The sequence below is a fragment of the Camelus bactrianus genome, chromosome 9 (assembly GCF_048773025.1).
Source record: "Camelus bactrianus isolate YW-2024 breed Bactrian camel chromosome 9, ASM4877302v1, whole genome shotgun sequence".
NCBI classification, from domain to species: Eukaryota; Metazoa; Chordata; class Mammalia; order Artiodactyla; family Camelidae; genus Camelus; species Camelus bactrianus.
This window is the reverse complement of record NC_133547.1, coordinates 54,986,663-55,000,991: the sequence shown is the minus strand read 5'-3', so window position 1 is coordinate 55,000,991 and position 14,329 is coordinate 54,986,663. Positions and strand designations below refer to the sequence as shown.

The 14,329-nt window shown below is 40.4% G+C and overlaps 1 protein-coding gene across 13 annotated transcripts in view; it reads right to left on the bottom strand.

The window, feature by feature from the left end:
* The window catches only part of LOC105079804 (uncharacterized), a 429,087-nt gene that overhangs the window by 362,685 nt on the left and 52,073 nt on the right, over positions 1–14,329 (bottom strand). For 6 of the 13 annotated variants that reach the window (XM_074370397.1, XM_074370394.1, XM_074370399.1 and 3 more), the window contains one exon: positions 2,460–9,224. The exons of the other annotated variants lie outside the window; for them this stretch is intronic. In XM_074370397.1, the coding sequence (XP_074226498.1) occupies positions 9,032–9,224 (193 nt within the window). In that variant the 3' untranslated portion in view covers positions 2,460–9,031. Of the gene's footprint in view, positions 1–2,459; positions 9,225–14,329 lie in introns of those variants that run through there. 13 annotated transcript variants of the gene reach the window in all.

Below are 14,329 nucleotides of genomic sequence, written 5' to 3'. Positions count from 1 at the left end.
GGAAGAGGATAACAGTATGTTTTGAGTACAAGTTTAGCATTTTGCCTTCTTAAATTAATGACTATTTCTAAACGTATGTATAAAATATGTGTGTGTGTGTGTATCTATATATAATGAAAACAGAGTTTAAACAAAGATAAGTTGAAGAACCATGAACAGTCTATTCACCTCAACAAGTGGGTAGCTCTCACGGTGACACTCCCTCATCAATCCTTCTCTTATTTTATCTTGTGGGAAAAGGGGTAAGAAACTCTTCTGAATTTTTTCATCATTTCTCTGTTTTTATTTGTAGTTTTACTACTTATGCATTCTTAAATTGACATGAATGATTTCATACTGTATGAATTTATTAACCTGCCTTTTTTCCCCACTGTTTTTGAGATTCAGCATTTTCATGTTAATTCATTTTGCTACATTAATTTTCACTGCTGTATAATGTTCAAGTGTGCAATAATGTCATACTTTATCCATTCTCCTACCCTGTGGATAAGTTAAACTTAGCTATTTGGGCTGACAGCTGAGATAACTTGCTTCAAACATAATGTAACTATTTGCTCCAGGAGAGCCTGGTGCAGAAAGATAAGACAGCAACCTAATAAATAAATTCACTATTATCTTCAGGAAATTCTTGCAATTCACTTTATCCACACAAATAGTTTGCACATTTGGAAAAACAACTCTTTCATAAAGATGAGAATGTATTCATCAGGACACAAGATAAACTTATCAGATCAATGGCATTACCAAAAAAAAAAAAAAAATTAACCCCAAAGAAGGCAGGGAAGTGGGAGAAAGGATCCAAGAACACGTGAGACAAATAGAAAACTAGTAAAATGGTAGATTTAAATCATATCAGTAACAACATTAAATGTAAATTGTCTAAAAAATGCAAATAAAAGACAGAGATTGCCAAACAGAATTTTAAAATGCAGAACTCTCTGTCATCCACAAAATACCAATTTTCAATATAAAGGATAGATAGATTACCAGTAAATGGATGGGAAAAGGTACAGCACGAAAACACCAATCAAAAGAGAACTAGCTAAACTAACAGACATAATTCTCTGGTTCCCTTCCGGTGGAGGGACGCAGTCAAAGGAGCCAGGAAGGAATGAGGGCGCGTTTGTAAGGATGAATAGGCACAGGAAGAAATGCACAGCAGGGGCCGTCTACACTTACCCTGAGGAGCAAGAGCACACAGCGGCCTAGGGCTACCAGACCCAGATAATTCCAATGGGCCAAGATGCTGTCAAGGACGTGAAAGGCGTTGCCTCCCTCTGCAGCCCTGCCAGGACCTCGTCCTCCCAGCAGATGGTTTCCGCGGTGTACATTCTGCACTAGGAGGAGGGGCTCGCCTGGCAGACAGAGGCCTGGAGAGGCACTGCGGCGCGCGATGGGAGGAGCAGAAAGGGCTGCACCGGCCAAAGCAGAGGACCAGGCGTAGGCTCCCTGGAGGAGGCGGTCACAGTGAGCGGCCCCTCAACCCCTGCAGGCACAGGGGCGCCTCGGGGAGCCGCCCTGATGATGCCTTACTGGGCCTCACGCCGCCCTGCAGGCAAGGACAAAGCGCTGCCTGCTTCTGGATCCCAACTGGCCCCTGAAGTCGCTTTATGATACCTTAAACAACCGCGCTGGAGCGGCCGCCCCCGCACCGTGACCAGCCCCAGGCCGAGGAAACGAAGGCACAAGTAGGCCCTAGGACCCACTTCCCGACGACCTCGTGAGCCAGCGGGGCGCATGCGCAGTGAGCGCCACGTGTGTGCCGTGACGCACGCAGGACGCCACGCCAGGTGCCATGCTGGGGGCGTGGTCACCGTTGAATGCTGACGGGCTGATTTGGAAGGACGTGGTGGACCAGGTGACTGCGAGAAGCCCAGGGACCGAGGTGTCTTGGGGATTCAGTGGGCAGCAAACCTGTCCTCGCTAGCTCCCGGGTGAAGCTACGGGCCGAGGTCAGGGGAGACCAAATAAACAGGTTTGGACGCAGGGGAACGAAAAAAAACCTGGAATCAGATTGCCTGAGTACAAAACCTGACTCCTCGCTAACTGGCTTGTTTAAATAACCGTTTTCGGCCTCACTTTCGCCATCTTTAAAAGGGGGATATTAAGTCTCCTCCTCAAAGGGCCAAAGTGAAAAATGAGTAAATATGCAAAGTGCTTAATACTGAGTCCAGTATTTAATGGTAAATGTCATTCATATTTTACCATTTTTGCTAAATAGCATTTGTTTAGATAGCTTTCTTTTACTCAAGTTATTCACAATAGCTCTATTTTATTGAAGAGCTCTTCAACATCTATTGATAGCCTTTAGTTTGTTGATATAATGAAATATGTTGATAAAGTTTCTATTTCTGAAGTTCTCATATTACTGAAATTAATCCCATTTGTTTATATCATAATATTATAAATGGATAGCCAGATTCAGACTTAAAATAGTTTATTTGAAATATTTGCTTCTATATTTGTAATTGAAATTCATCTTATTTTCTCTTGTGTTTTATCTTTACAATACTTTATACAATGAATTAGGGGTCTTTTATCGTTTTCTGTGGACTGGAATTATTTAAATAGCATAGAAATTACATGATCTGTGAATTTAGATTAAACTCAGCAGTAAAACCATCTGAGCCTGCTACTGAATTCAGCTATGGTTATTGGTCTGTTCAAATTTTCTTTATCATTTTGGGTCAAATGCGATATTTTATGTTTTGATAACAAGTTAGCCATTTCTCTGAGTTTCCAAATTTATTACCATGAGTTTGTACAAGATGCTTTACTATAAGTCTGTAAGCTTTTCTGTATTGTATCTCATTATTAACATTCTCTCTCCCTCTCCTTCTCTCTCAATTAGGTTTGCCAGGGATTACTCTTTTTATTTTATTATTCCTTTTAAAGAACAAACATGTGTATTTTGTATCATGTAACATAGAACATGTAGTATTATCACACAAGAAATTAAGGAACAGTGTCTTAAACAAGACCAGAGTAACATTTCTCTCTCATGGAAAAGAGGTCCAAAGGTGTGCAGCCTGGGACTGTGTGTCAGCACCCTGGCATCATCAGGGACCCAGATCTAGTCTTGAAGGTCCGATTCCCAACACCAGATTTCCACCCGGGTGATCCTTGTCATTCATGACAACTGTTGGAGCTCTAATGATCAGATTCATGTTTCTGGCCAGCAGCAGGCAGGAGAAGGGAAAGATAAAAGAATCACTTCACCAATAATTCAACCCCTTTACTAGCCTTCCCAGAAGTTCCTACTGTACTTTTGTTATATATCATCTGCCTGAACTTAGTCATAGAGCTACAGTGTGAGGCAGGGGAGCACTAGGAATGCAGCCTGAGTAGATTTCCATCTGAAAAAAAGAAAAAAATCAAAGTTCTGTTACTGGGAAAGAAGACAGGAATGGTGGGGCTGGAAGTATCTGCTACAATTCCGTGTATCCTGTCAAACATTTCTGCTTTCACATCTAAATTTTCATAGCTTTCATCTCAATTTTTCTTCCTGATTTCTGTTGGTTGATTTTGATACTCATCTTTTAAGTCCTGAAGTTAGATAGTTTGTGTATTTTTTGCCTTTAAAAAATTATAATAAAACATTTGAGAATATAAATTTGAAATTCTGTACTTTGTTGCTTCATTTGCTAGATCTTAACCTTTTACCAACGGGGTAAAAGTTCATGGAGCTGTCCTAAGACAGCTGGAACTAAGACCATTAGATTTCAGGGTTTACGCTCTTTGAATATACATTCCTTGAGCTAGGTGGTTATTTGACATAGTAAATCTCTCTTCTCAAACACATAGTCTGTCATATCATAATTCATTTAACAAATTGCCTTTTGCCAGACCATTTAGTGGTTTCTAATTCCTCAAGATTATAAGTATTGCTGTATCTGCCATATTTAGGATATATCTTTATTCATCTGTGTAATTAAATCTGTAGGATTAATTCCTAGAAGTGGAAATGCTGTGTCAAAGCTCTAAAAATACCTATAACAAAACAACTTACTAGTATGATTGTCTATTGCCCTCCAAAAAGTTTTCCAGAAAATATAAAATGTTTTTTCTTATACACTTTTGGTGAGAGCATAACGTGCTAAAGCTGATTTAGACAGCAGTCTGGTAGTATCAGCCAGAAGTTAAATAGTCACAGCCACTGATGGAGCAAGTCTCCTTCTAGGAGTCTACCTTACTGCATTGCTTTTATATGTACACAAATACACACTGTTCATGATGACTTCAAAATATAACCTAAAGACATTCAAATTCAGTGGGAAAAAACACCTTGAAGACACTACATGTGCTAAAATACCATTTTGTAAAATAAAACTACATGTGCAAATGTAAATGTATATTAGTACTCAAATACAAAGTAAAAGAATGAAAAGAATACATATCCGACAGTGGCCAGTGGGTACATCTCAGGAGGTGAGTGAGATCAGGGCCAGGAAAGGGAGATTGTGGTAAAGAGAAAGGACCACATTTAAGTCGATATACTTCTGTATCATAGGTGTCTTCCAGTAAGGATATATTTTCATTTGACTAATAGAGGAAATAAGGGGCTTTAAGATGGAGGAATAGAAGGATGCAGAGCTCACCCTCTCCCACAAATACACCAAAAATACATCTACATGCAGAACAATTTTCACAGAAGATCTATTGACTATTAAAAGAAACAAGATACTTATTAATTAAAATTAAATTAGAACATTGATACATACTTTAAAGTTATCTATACTATCATTTCATTATTTAGTTATTTATATTGCTTGGTTATTAAGTAAGTTATTAATTACTTTTATGATTGCTTTATTTGTATTTTAGTGTCTCAATGACATCATCAAGGAGCTAGGTTCTTTCTCTCTTGCTGCTCTGCTAGAATACAGACTGGCTGCCACCATCCCAGGTGTCAGCCAGCTAAATACAGTGAAAGAAGAAGGGCTTTTGTCACAATTTCTCTTCTAAAAAAACCAAAGAAGTCTTAGTTAGCAATCCACCCAGCAGTCCTATCCCAGAAACACATACACGTCTCACCTCCTGGGCCGTAATTTTTCCCATGTCTGCTCCTAAACCAGTGCCTAGCAAGGGAAATTAATAGGATGATAGGCTTAATGAAGAACCTTACCACAACAAGGAAGGTGGGGACCTGAGAAAACCTGGGATCTTTAAAAATCAAAATGGGGGTAATGGCTATCACATAAGCAAACAACAAGTTCTGGTAATGCGGTGAAAGGGATTCCTCTTCCCCCATGATAAGTACTTTCACCCTTTTGACTTTTTAACACTTTTCTAAAGTTTGGACCTCAGAGTACATTTTAAAGTACACTTCCCCTGGAAAGACCAGTTGTCTTGCTCCAGCCAGTATGAGTTGTTTTTTGGGGTAGTTTACACTGAATGCCCGTGTGTCTAATTAAGGGTCTGAGAAGATTCCTTCTGCTCTGCATGGATCCACAGATTATGAAGTTTTATAGGGAATTTAATGGTTATGACATTTAACCTTAAAGAGGACATACTTTATTAAGTCATAAAATAAATACACAGTTTTAGGAATTTACCTATGGCTTGGAGCCATGGCCCTTTGCTCCCTAAAAAGGAAACATCTAAATACAGGAATTGCCTAGCATTGGGGCTGGGTGCAGAGAATGAGTTTAGACCAAGAGAACTAACCCCATGGCCAAGGTTGGCCAAGTATTCCTTCCCCCAGCATGGGTTCCACTCCCTGGAATCAGAGAAAGGCTTGATTCAGATAGAACTTTGCATTGAGTGAGATTATTCTACTTTCTCCACCAACTCAAGCCATGTAAGCCACACAAGTGGGTAGGATTTCAGCTAAAAATGTTAATGACCAGTGTAGGCAAGTGTGAGAGTACAGAACCCCTGGGAGATTCAGACACAAAGGGAGTTTGTACCAACTCACAGGTTATTCTTTAACCGAGGACATAACTGGATACATAGAAGAAAGATGGAGGACAGGGTGGTACAGAAGGCATAAAACCCTACCCAGATTCTCCTTCCCTGTGGAACAAAATCATTAAGCTGTTGAGGAAAGGGTGGCAAGAACTGTCAAACTTAGAACACAGACAGAGACCCACTGCAGCCAGGGAAAGGAAAAAGGGGAAAACTCAATACTGTTAGGAGAGTCTCAGGAAACTATCTGGGCTCAGCTAATTAGAAACTCTATTTCTGTAGGAGTGGCAGGATCACTGGGTAAGCTCCAGTGAAGCCCAGAAATACAACAGAAGCCTAAGATTTAGGTTTAAGAAAGAAAACCAGAGAATACCCTATAGAACCCCCAACCGGGACAGTGAGTAAAAATTACCAAAGACAGCTGTCTACCACACGGGAAGGAGGAGGGCAAGAGCATGCAGAAAAATGATCTCTGAAGTTCTGGCTCAGAGGGAAAGCCTAAAGCTGAGGATGGCACAGGAAGATGGAGAAAACCTCTGGTAACCTGTCCCCATCTCAAGCACAAGGTAAAGCTGGAAGAATTCAAAGCTGGTGGTCCAGTGCAGGTCCCCGAAGCCACAAAAAACTGCACACCTAGCTCAACCACTGTTAAGACTGTCTCTTTCTCTTTCATGTTCAGCAGTTTGAATATAATGTACCTGGGTGTGGTATCCTCTAGTTATTTGGCTTGCTATTAATTGAGGTTCTTGATCAATGGAGTAATATCCATCACCAGATTTGGAAAAGTTTTTGCTCTTATTTCTTCAAATATAATTTCTGTACAACTGTTCTCCCCTCTTTCTGATTTTCCAGTGACACACACATTAAACTTGTTGACAATATCCCGTATTTCCTTTTTGCTCATTTTTTTTTTTTTTTTGGTGTTTGTTTCATTGCTCTTCATGCTTCTTGTAAACTGACCTTTGCTTTGATATTTCTTCAAATCTACTAATCCTGTTGTCTGTTGTGTTCATTCTGCAGCTAAACCCACCCACTAAGCTCCTTATTTCAAATGTTGCATTTTGTTATTTTTAGGACACTCATTTGCTTCTCTGTAATCTACACAATTCTCCATTGAAATACTCAATTTTGCATTCACTGTATCTTTTCTTCTCTTTTATTTCACATATTATCCAGTTTTTTGAAGTCCTTGCCTACCAACTCTGAATCATCTCTAGGTCTGTTTGTATTGACTATTATGTCTATTATTGGCACTTTTCTTGCTTCTTGTCATATATGGTAACTTCTTTATTGATTGCTGGACATTGTGAATGAGACTCTGTATTACATTATCTTCCCCTAAAGAGTATTGACTTCTGTCCTGGTGGCAGTTAAAATATCAGCAGATCACTTTTAGGATTTGTTAGGTCTCCTGCAGCTTTGTCCAAACACATGTCTTTACCTATATGGCACTGACTTTATGGGACATCAACTAAATGTCCTGCTTATTCATGTATTTTTAAAATAGCAATTTTTTTCCCTAAGGAAATGATAATATTTTTTCTTTACTTCTGGCCTCTATAAACAGTTAAATTTTCTGCTTATTATTTATGTGAACTTGAAGCATATATAATTAGTGGTGGGGGAACAACACTGTTTAACTTGACTCCTGGTAAGTAAACCAGTAATGCTTTCTCTATAGTTTTATGCAGACCAAAGCCCAAATCCATATTTTCTTTTCCAACCACACCACCATAAAAAAGAAGATACATTCTTTAAAAAATCTCAAAATTGAAGAGAAATAAAAAATTATTACAAACAAAAACACACACTGACTTGTCATGTTAATTCCCCATGTGTCTGTATTCACAATGAGACAAACTAAGTTGAACATTAATAAGGATGACCATAAAGTTCTGCGGTTGAATTAAAAGTAACAATTGCATCTATACTTCAATTTCTTTTAAGTAAATAAAAGAGTAACAGTTGCACAAGAATAAATTTAAAAAAAACACTTGACTAATAAGCATCTAATGTATGAATAAAATTCAATCTGGAACCTAGAGTTAAGGCTTTAAGTTGAAAACTAAACATATATTGGTTGGGAGGGTTTAGGTACCTGAAGATACAGGTGTCTGAAGATCCTCTAAGATCCAAGCACTTCTTGTCTCCATGACTGACAATGTGGCACTGACCCTCCTTGCAGGACAGGTCCTGGAATGTCCCTGTTATTTCCCCCAAGACTGACTCCAGTGGAAAAAAACATGAAAATACAAAATGGGACCCTTGGTAAGGTGGCAACATGTAAATAGGAAGAGTTGTCAACTAGAAGCATGGGACTTAAGAGCTCCAGGTTCTCCAGAAATAGCTTGAGAAAAATAGAATACCTTGATTCCCTCTTTTCTGCTTTATTCTGTTATTTCTAAAAAGTGCACATCTAAAACTTGCTATCAATTTTGTTTCCCAGAAGAATCAGAGCTCCTCGAGCAAACACAATAAATGATGTTTAAAAGGTAGAACAAGTAAAAGGAAAGTACTCGTGGTCTGTCTAAAACTACAATTCATTTTACCTTATGGGTCTTACAAGTGTGGGTGATTATTCTTATTGAAGTTCAAGTTAGTCAGCAGTTAGTTAACTTGGAAAACAACATGAAGGAGAATGATACCAATTTTTAACAAATTAGCAACTGTCTATTTCAGTTAGTAAGCACATATTTCATATCTTAATCATCTTAGATATCACTTGATAAGTGGGGTATATGAGACTTGCTCCTAATATATGCTAAATCCATCAGAAGCTTTTACCAAATGGTTTTTTGTATAAGAATCTGATTTGGCCCTTGTCATGTGGAAGTTCTAATGTATGGCAGGAAACCCACTTCGAATTGCAAATGAATGTTGATCATATACACAGTTGAGTAAAGAAGTTAAGCATTTAATTGAATGCATAGAAAAAGGAAATATTTGTTTTCTGGTTGTGCCACTCTGAGTTAACATTAATTGACTGCCAACCACATTCCAGACAGCAGACTGTGAGTGTGATGAAAACAAGGACCAGGAAACACTGTGTAGTATCCAGCCTGTGAAATGTTGTTAATTAATATTGAATCAATAGCAACTTGCTGTGTTTTCCCTATGCATTATCTCATTCCATCTCCAAAATTTCACTGTAAGGTATTTTTTTAATGCTCATTTTGTTGATGATGAGATTGAGACCTGAAGCAGTTAATGGACTTCTTTGACCCAGATCCCAAAACAGTGGGTGATAAGGTAGTGGTCTGCCTACCTGTGGTGAGCTCAATTCTTCTTCTTGGCTGAGCAGGATGCCATCATGTGGCCTGGGGAGTGACAAAGGAGCTAGAATTGCAATTGGTAAACAAGGTGGATGTATCCACATACCCCCAGAGTTTGTGAAACACACTGGCTTCCAGGAGCAGTGGGAAAAATGGAAAGACAGGAGTAACCATGGCAGCTGTGTGCAGGGGATGCCACCCAGGGAGAATGTGGAGGCAGAAACAGGGTTCATGGAAGAGACCTGGGTGGGGAGATGGAGAGTGTGATATGGTGATTTATAATAAATATATACTTGGTCTTCAGCCTTGGAATTGCCTGTGATAGAGGCATAAAGTTATCTTTTATTATGTTAAGGAGGTGACTTTAGTAAAGCCCTTGGGTAACCTAGGGATGGGAGCTAGTTGCCAGGGGAACCAACCAACCAACCACCTTGATTAGAGGGTTAGAATTTTCAGTATCCTCACCTGCTACCCACCATCTGCCAGAAGGGGAGAGGGAATGGAAGCTGAATCAATCACCACTGGCCAATGTTTTTATCAGTCGTGCGTGTATATAATGAAGCCTCCGTAAAAACCCAAAAGGACAGGGTTTGGAGAGCTTCCAGGTTGGTGAACACATGGTGATTCTGGGAGAACAGTGTGCCTGGAGAGGGCCTGGAGGCTCCATGCATTTTCCCCAAGTCCTGCCCTATGCATCTCTTCAATCTGCTTGTTCCTAAGTTACTCTGTTGTAATAAACAGGTGATCTAGTAAGAAAATGCCTCTCTTGAATTCTCTGAGTCACTCTAACAAATTAATTGAACCCAAAGAGGGGCTCTTGGGAACCTCTGATTTCCAGCCAGTTGGACAGAAGCACAGGTAACCACATGGGCTTGCAGATGGCATCTAAGTGGGCAGGAAGGAGGGGGAGGGAGAGAGAGGGCAGTCTCGGAGGACTGAACACTTGATCTGTGGAGTCCGATGCCCTCTTCAAGTAGCTAGTGTCAGAATGGAGTTGAGTTATAGGACCTGCAGCTGGTGTCCCAAGAATTGCTTGCTGGTGTGGGGACCGCCTCCACACTGGAATCTGTTCAGAGAGAGAGTTAAATCCGTTCAGAGAGAGAGCTAAATCAAGCTGTCTGGGCCAGGGACTTCCCTGATGCAGAAAGAGGGCATCTTGAGAACTTGCCTGAAGCTGCGTGAAAGAAAATAATCAAGCCAAAGTTGTGAGTGGAAAATGCAGTTCTTTGAGAGAAATATGTGGTTACTTAAATTTCTTGGCTGCTCACTCATGGGCCAAACCCCACATCTGGCCCCAGTCATCCTTCCTTTGCTCCCAAAACAATGAAATGTGGTGCCTTGAGTATGACTCTGTATTCTTCAGTCTCCCCGTTATTGCTTCTCACCCCCTGTATTGCCTGTCTAGCCCCTTAACCACCCCTAGACTCACAGCGATGTACCAGGGCCTGCTCTACCAAGATGGAGGCCCCAAACCTCAGGGCCAACATGGAATAATTTTTTATTGGCTTGTTGGTGGATTCCTTTGGGTTCATCCTTGTTTTTTAGCGATTTCTTTCAACCTGGCTTATAATTATGCCACTATAGTACCTGCTAGAATCAATCAGCCTTCCCAACCCAAACACGTTCATCCTTATCCAAATGTAATTTATCTGAAATGCCATGCTGGTGTGAGCATTCTGCAGCACTGCATAGGCTTTTATTTTCTTCTTAAATAATGAAACACCTTAATGGAAAATATTCCCTCTAAATAAATTTTAATGAGCATTTATTTGCCCAAATTGTCCTTTCTCTGAAAGGCAGAAATTTAATATGAACTTGAATTCTCAGGGGCATTTTGTGATAATTTTGTGATAATGGGATTGGGGAACAAATCACACAAAGAGGACTTATTTTGCTATATCTCCCTAAACTACAAGGGCTGCAGGAACAACTTCCTCTCAAATGCAAAGTGAGTATCAACATCGTAACTTGCATCTGTACAGGGAAATATGACATCAGAAACCAAGTCAAGGTGTAAGAAATTCCTGGAGACTGAAGCAAACAAGGACAAAGCCTAGTTGCTGGAGAAGGCGTTTATCCCAGACTTTGCCACTACAATGAAAACACACGTGTCTGCTACATTTTTGTTTGGTTGGTTCTATGCATTGAATTGTTTTCCGAAGGAAAGAAAGCAGATGGGAAATACTACCCTGTATCCTGGGCAGGTTAGGAATTTGGGCTTCCTTATGCCAAGTAAGAATTAGGGCAGGGCTAGACACAGAATCTGGAGAAGTATCTTTCAGAAAAGAGCTCCAACCTCAGCAAGATTTATGAGTCTACGGAGTAGGGAGCCAAAGCTGAGACTCCAGATTGCACTCCAGAATTAATTAGTCTTCTAGACTTTCTCTCCATCTGAAATATTGCCAAAGGGAGCCATTGCCATTTCTGAGTCATTTTTTAGACTAGAAATGACACAGAGAGGGATCATTAGTTCAGTGAAAAAAAAAAAAAAAAAGAAGTATCACATACCCAGTAGAGCTTCAAAATATTAAAAAACAACAATAAAAGAGAGTTTCCATTTTCTCTTTTTTTATATTACTGAAGTATAATTGACCTAAAACATTATATCAGTTTCAGGTGTACAACATAATAACTCAATATTTGTATACACTGCAAAATGATCACCACAATAAATCTAGTTAACATCAAGAATTTCTATTTTCAGGAAGCTTTGTTCTGGGATGGGGAGCTCACAGCTAAGTCAAAAACATCTCAGTGAGCATCAGTCAGTCCTTTTTTTTTTTTTTTAAACAAGAGAAGTGTCAGTTCAATGAGCACCTCGAGGGAACAAAGGGACACTAAAATCCCAGTCTTCCTGTTCACAAGAGCCTCTGGGTATGGAGGGAGGGCAGGGACTCCAAAGACTGAAGACGGCATCACCCATCAGTCTCCACAGGGTCCATGAATGCTGCCAAAACTCTGCTTCCTGACCAGTAAAATGGGAAAAGAACACCCATCTTGTAAGGCAGCTGTGAGATGCTCAGAGAGTAAACATTCAAGGAATGTTCTCCAAATCTCCTCTCCGGTGAGCAATCTCCTGTGGCCTCTGCCCACCGCCCATCACAGGACCCCTACCTCACCGCCACTGTCCTGGCAGTTTTGTCCAGGACCAGCTATGTCCACAGAGACAATCAAGTGATTCGAATATAGCATCTCAAAGACAATATGGGAAGTGGAACTATTTCATCCATGGAAAGAGAAGGTGGGCAAAATACTATTAAATGTGATGAAGATTATTTTGGTCTTGCAGTCACCTATAATGAAAAAGAATATATGTATGTATATGAATGAATGAAGCATTATGCTGTACACTGGAAATTGACACAACATTGTAAACTGACTATACCTCCATTAAAAAAATTGGTTTAATTATTTTGTAATCAGTAATGGTAATATGCCTCCCTCCTAAGTTAGCTATCCTAATCATTAATCCTACTAAAAAAAACATAAAAATAGCACTTATAAAACATTTAAAAGTTACAAAGCACTTTTCTCTTTACTTTTTTTGAGTTTCAGAACAATGTGGGTTTGATCAGCAGGACAGAAATTTTACCACCAATTTTTAAAACAAGGAAACTGAGGCTCTGAGGATCTATATGGCTTGACCCAGTCACATAGAAAGTTGATGGGAAAACAGGGCTCAGGTAAACCTGTGTGCTTCCAAACCGTATCTCCTCTTACAGTTTGAATAAATGTCTCTAAAAGAGGTCCAGCCTTGACTTTTATTCCACATCAATACGGCTACTCAACAGCTCAACTTGAACATCATACCAGCAACTCAAGCTGGGTCCAAAACTTCATTCACATACTCACCACACACCTTCACTCCTTCCAAGCTTCCTGTCTTCATGCAGGTGCTACCAGTCACCCAGATGTTCACACATCTGTTGATGTCACCCTGACACCGCACCTTCAACCACCAGTGGTGCCTCCTGCCCATCTCAGTGGACTCCACCTCTTAAATATCTCCTGAATGTGAACCCACATTTTAGACAAGCCGCCGTGTTCTCTTCCCTCTCACTGCTGTGCCTCCCAGAATTCCTTCTTGCCCCCTCTAATCTGATCCCCCAAAGAACTACCAAAGTCATTCTTTTTCTTCATTTTCTTTCTTTTTTCCCCCACTTAACGGAGACGCTGAGGATTGAACCCAGGACCTTGGACATGCCAAGCAAGCACTCTACCACTGACCTCTACCTCCTTCCCCCACTTCAAAGTCATCTTTTACAGCACAGATGTGGATTCATCCCTTCCCTACCTATGTGCTCACTCCATAGTCCTCCCAGAACACAGCCCAACCTTTCACGAGCTGACCACTGCCAGCTGCTTTGGTCTCATGTGTTCTCACTCTCCGTCTTCCCCATACCACCAACCCAGGACCCTTTCAGGTCCAGGCAGCAAATCTCTTCCTGCCTCTAGACCTTTCTGTAAGGCACTCTCTCTGGCTGCCCACCACACCTGCTTCCCTCGTGCCCTCCCACAGCTACTCTTCTGAAGGATTCCTCTTCCCTATTTTTTTCCTCAACTCTTCTTTTACTCTGGGTGGTAGTCAGAACAATGGCCTCCCCACTAATGTCTGCATCCTAATTCCTGAAACCTGTGACTCTGTTACAGAAGCAGAAGGGGCTCTGCAGATGTGATTCAGTTCAGAATCTTGACATGGGAAGATTAACCTGGATTATGTAGATGGTTCCTGTGAAATCATATAGGTCCTTATCACGGAAAGTAGAAAGCGAGACAGTCAGAGAAGGAGATGTGACTACGGAAGTGGAGGTTGGAGTGATGTGATTACTGGCTGGGAGCCACCAACCAAGGAATCCTGGCAGACACTAGAAGATGGAAAAAGTAAGGAAATAAATTCTCCCTTAGAGCTTCTTGGGGGAACACAGCCCTGCCAACACCTTGATTTTAGCCCTATAAGGCCCAGTTCAGGATTTACAGATCCTAACTACTATATATAAAGTAGATAAACAAACGAGGTCCTACTGTCTAGCACAGGGAACTATATTCAATATCTTGTAATAACCTATAATGAAAAAGAATCTGAAAAGGAATGTATGTATAACTGAAACATTATGCTGTACACCAGAAATTAACAGAATATTGTAAACCAA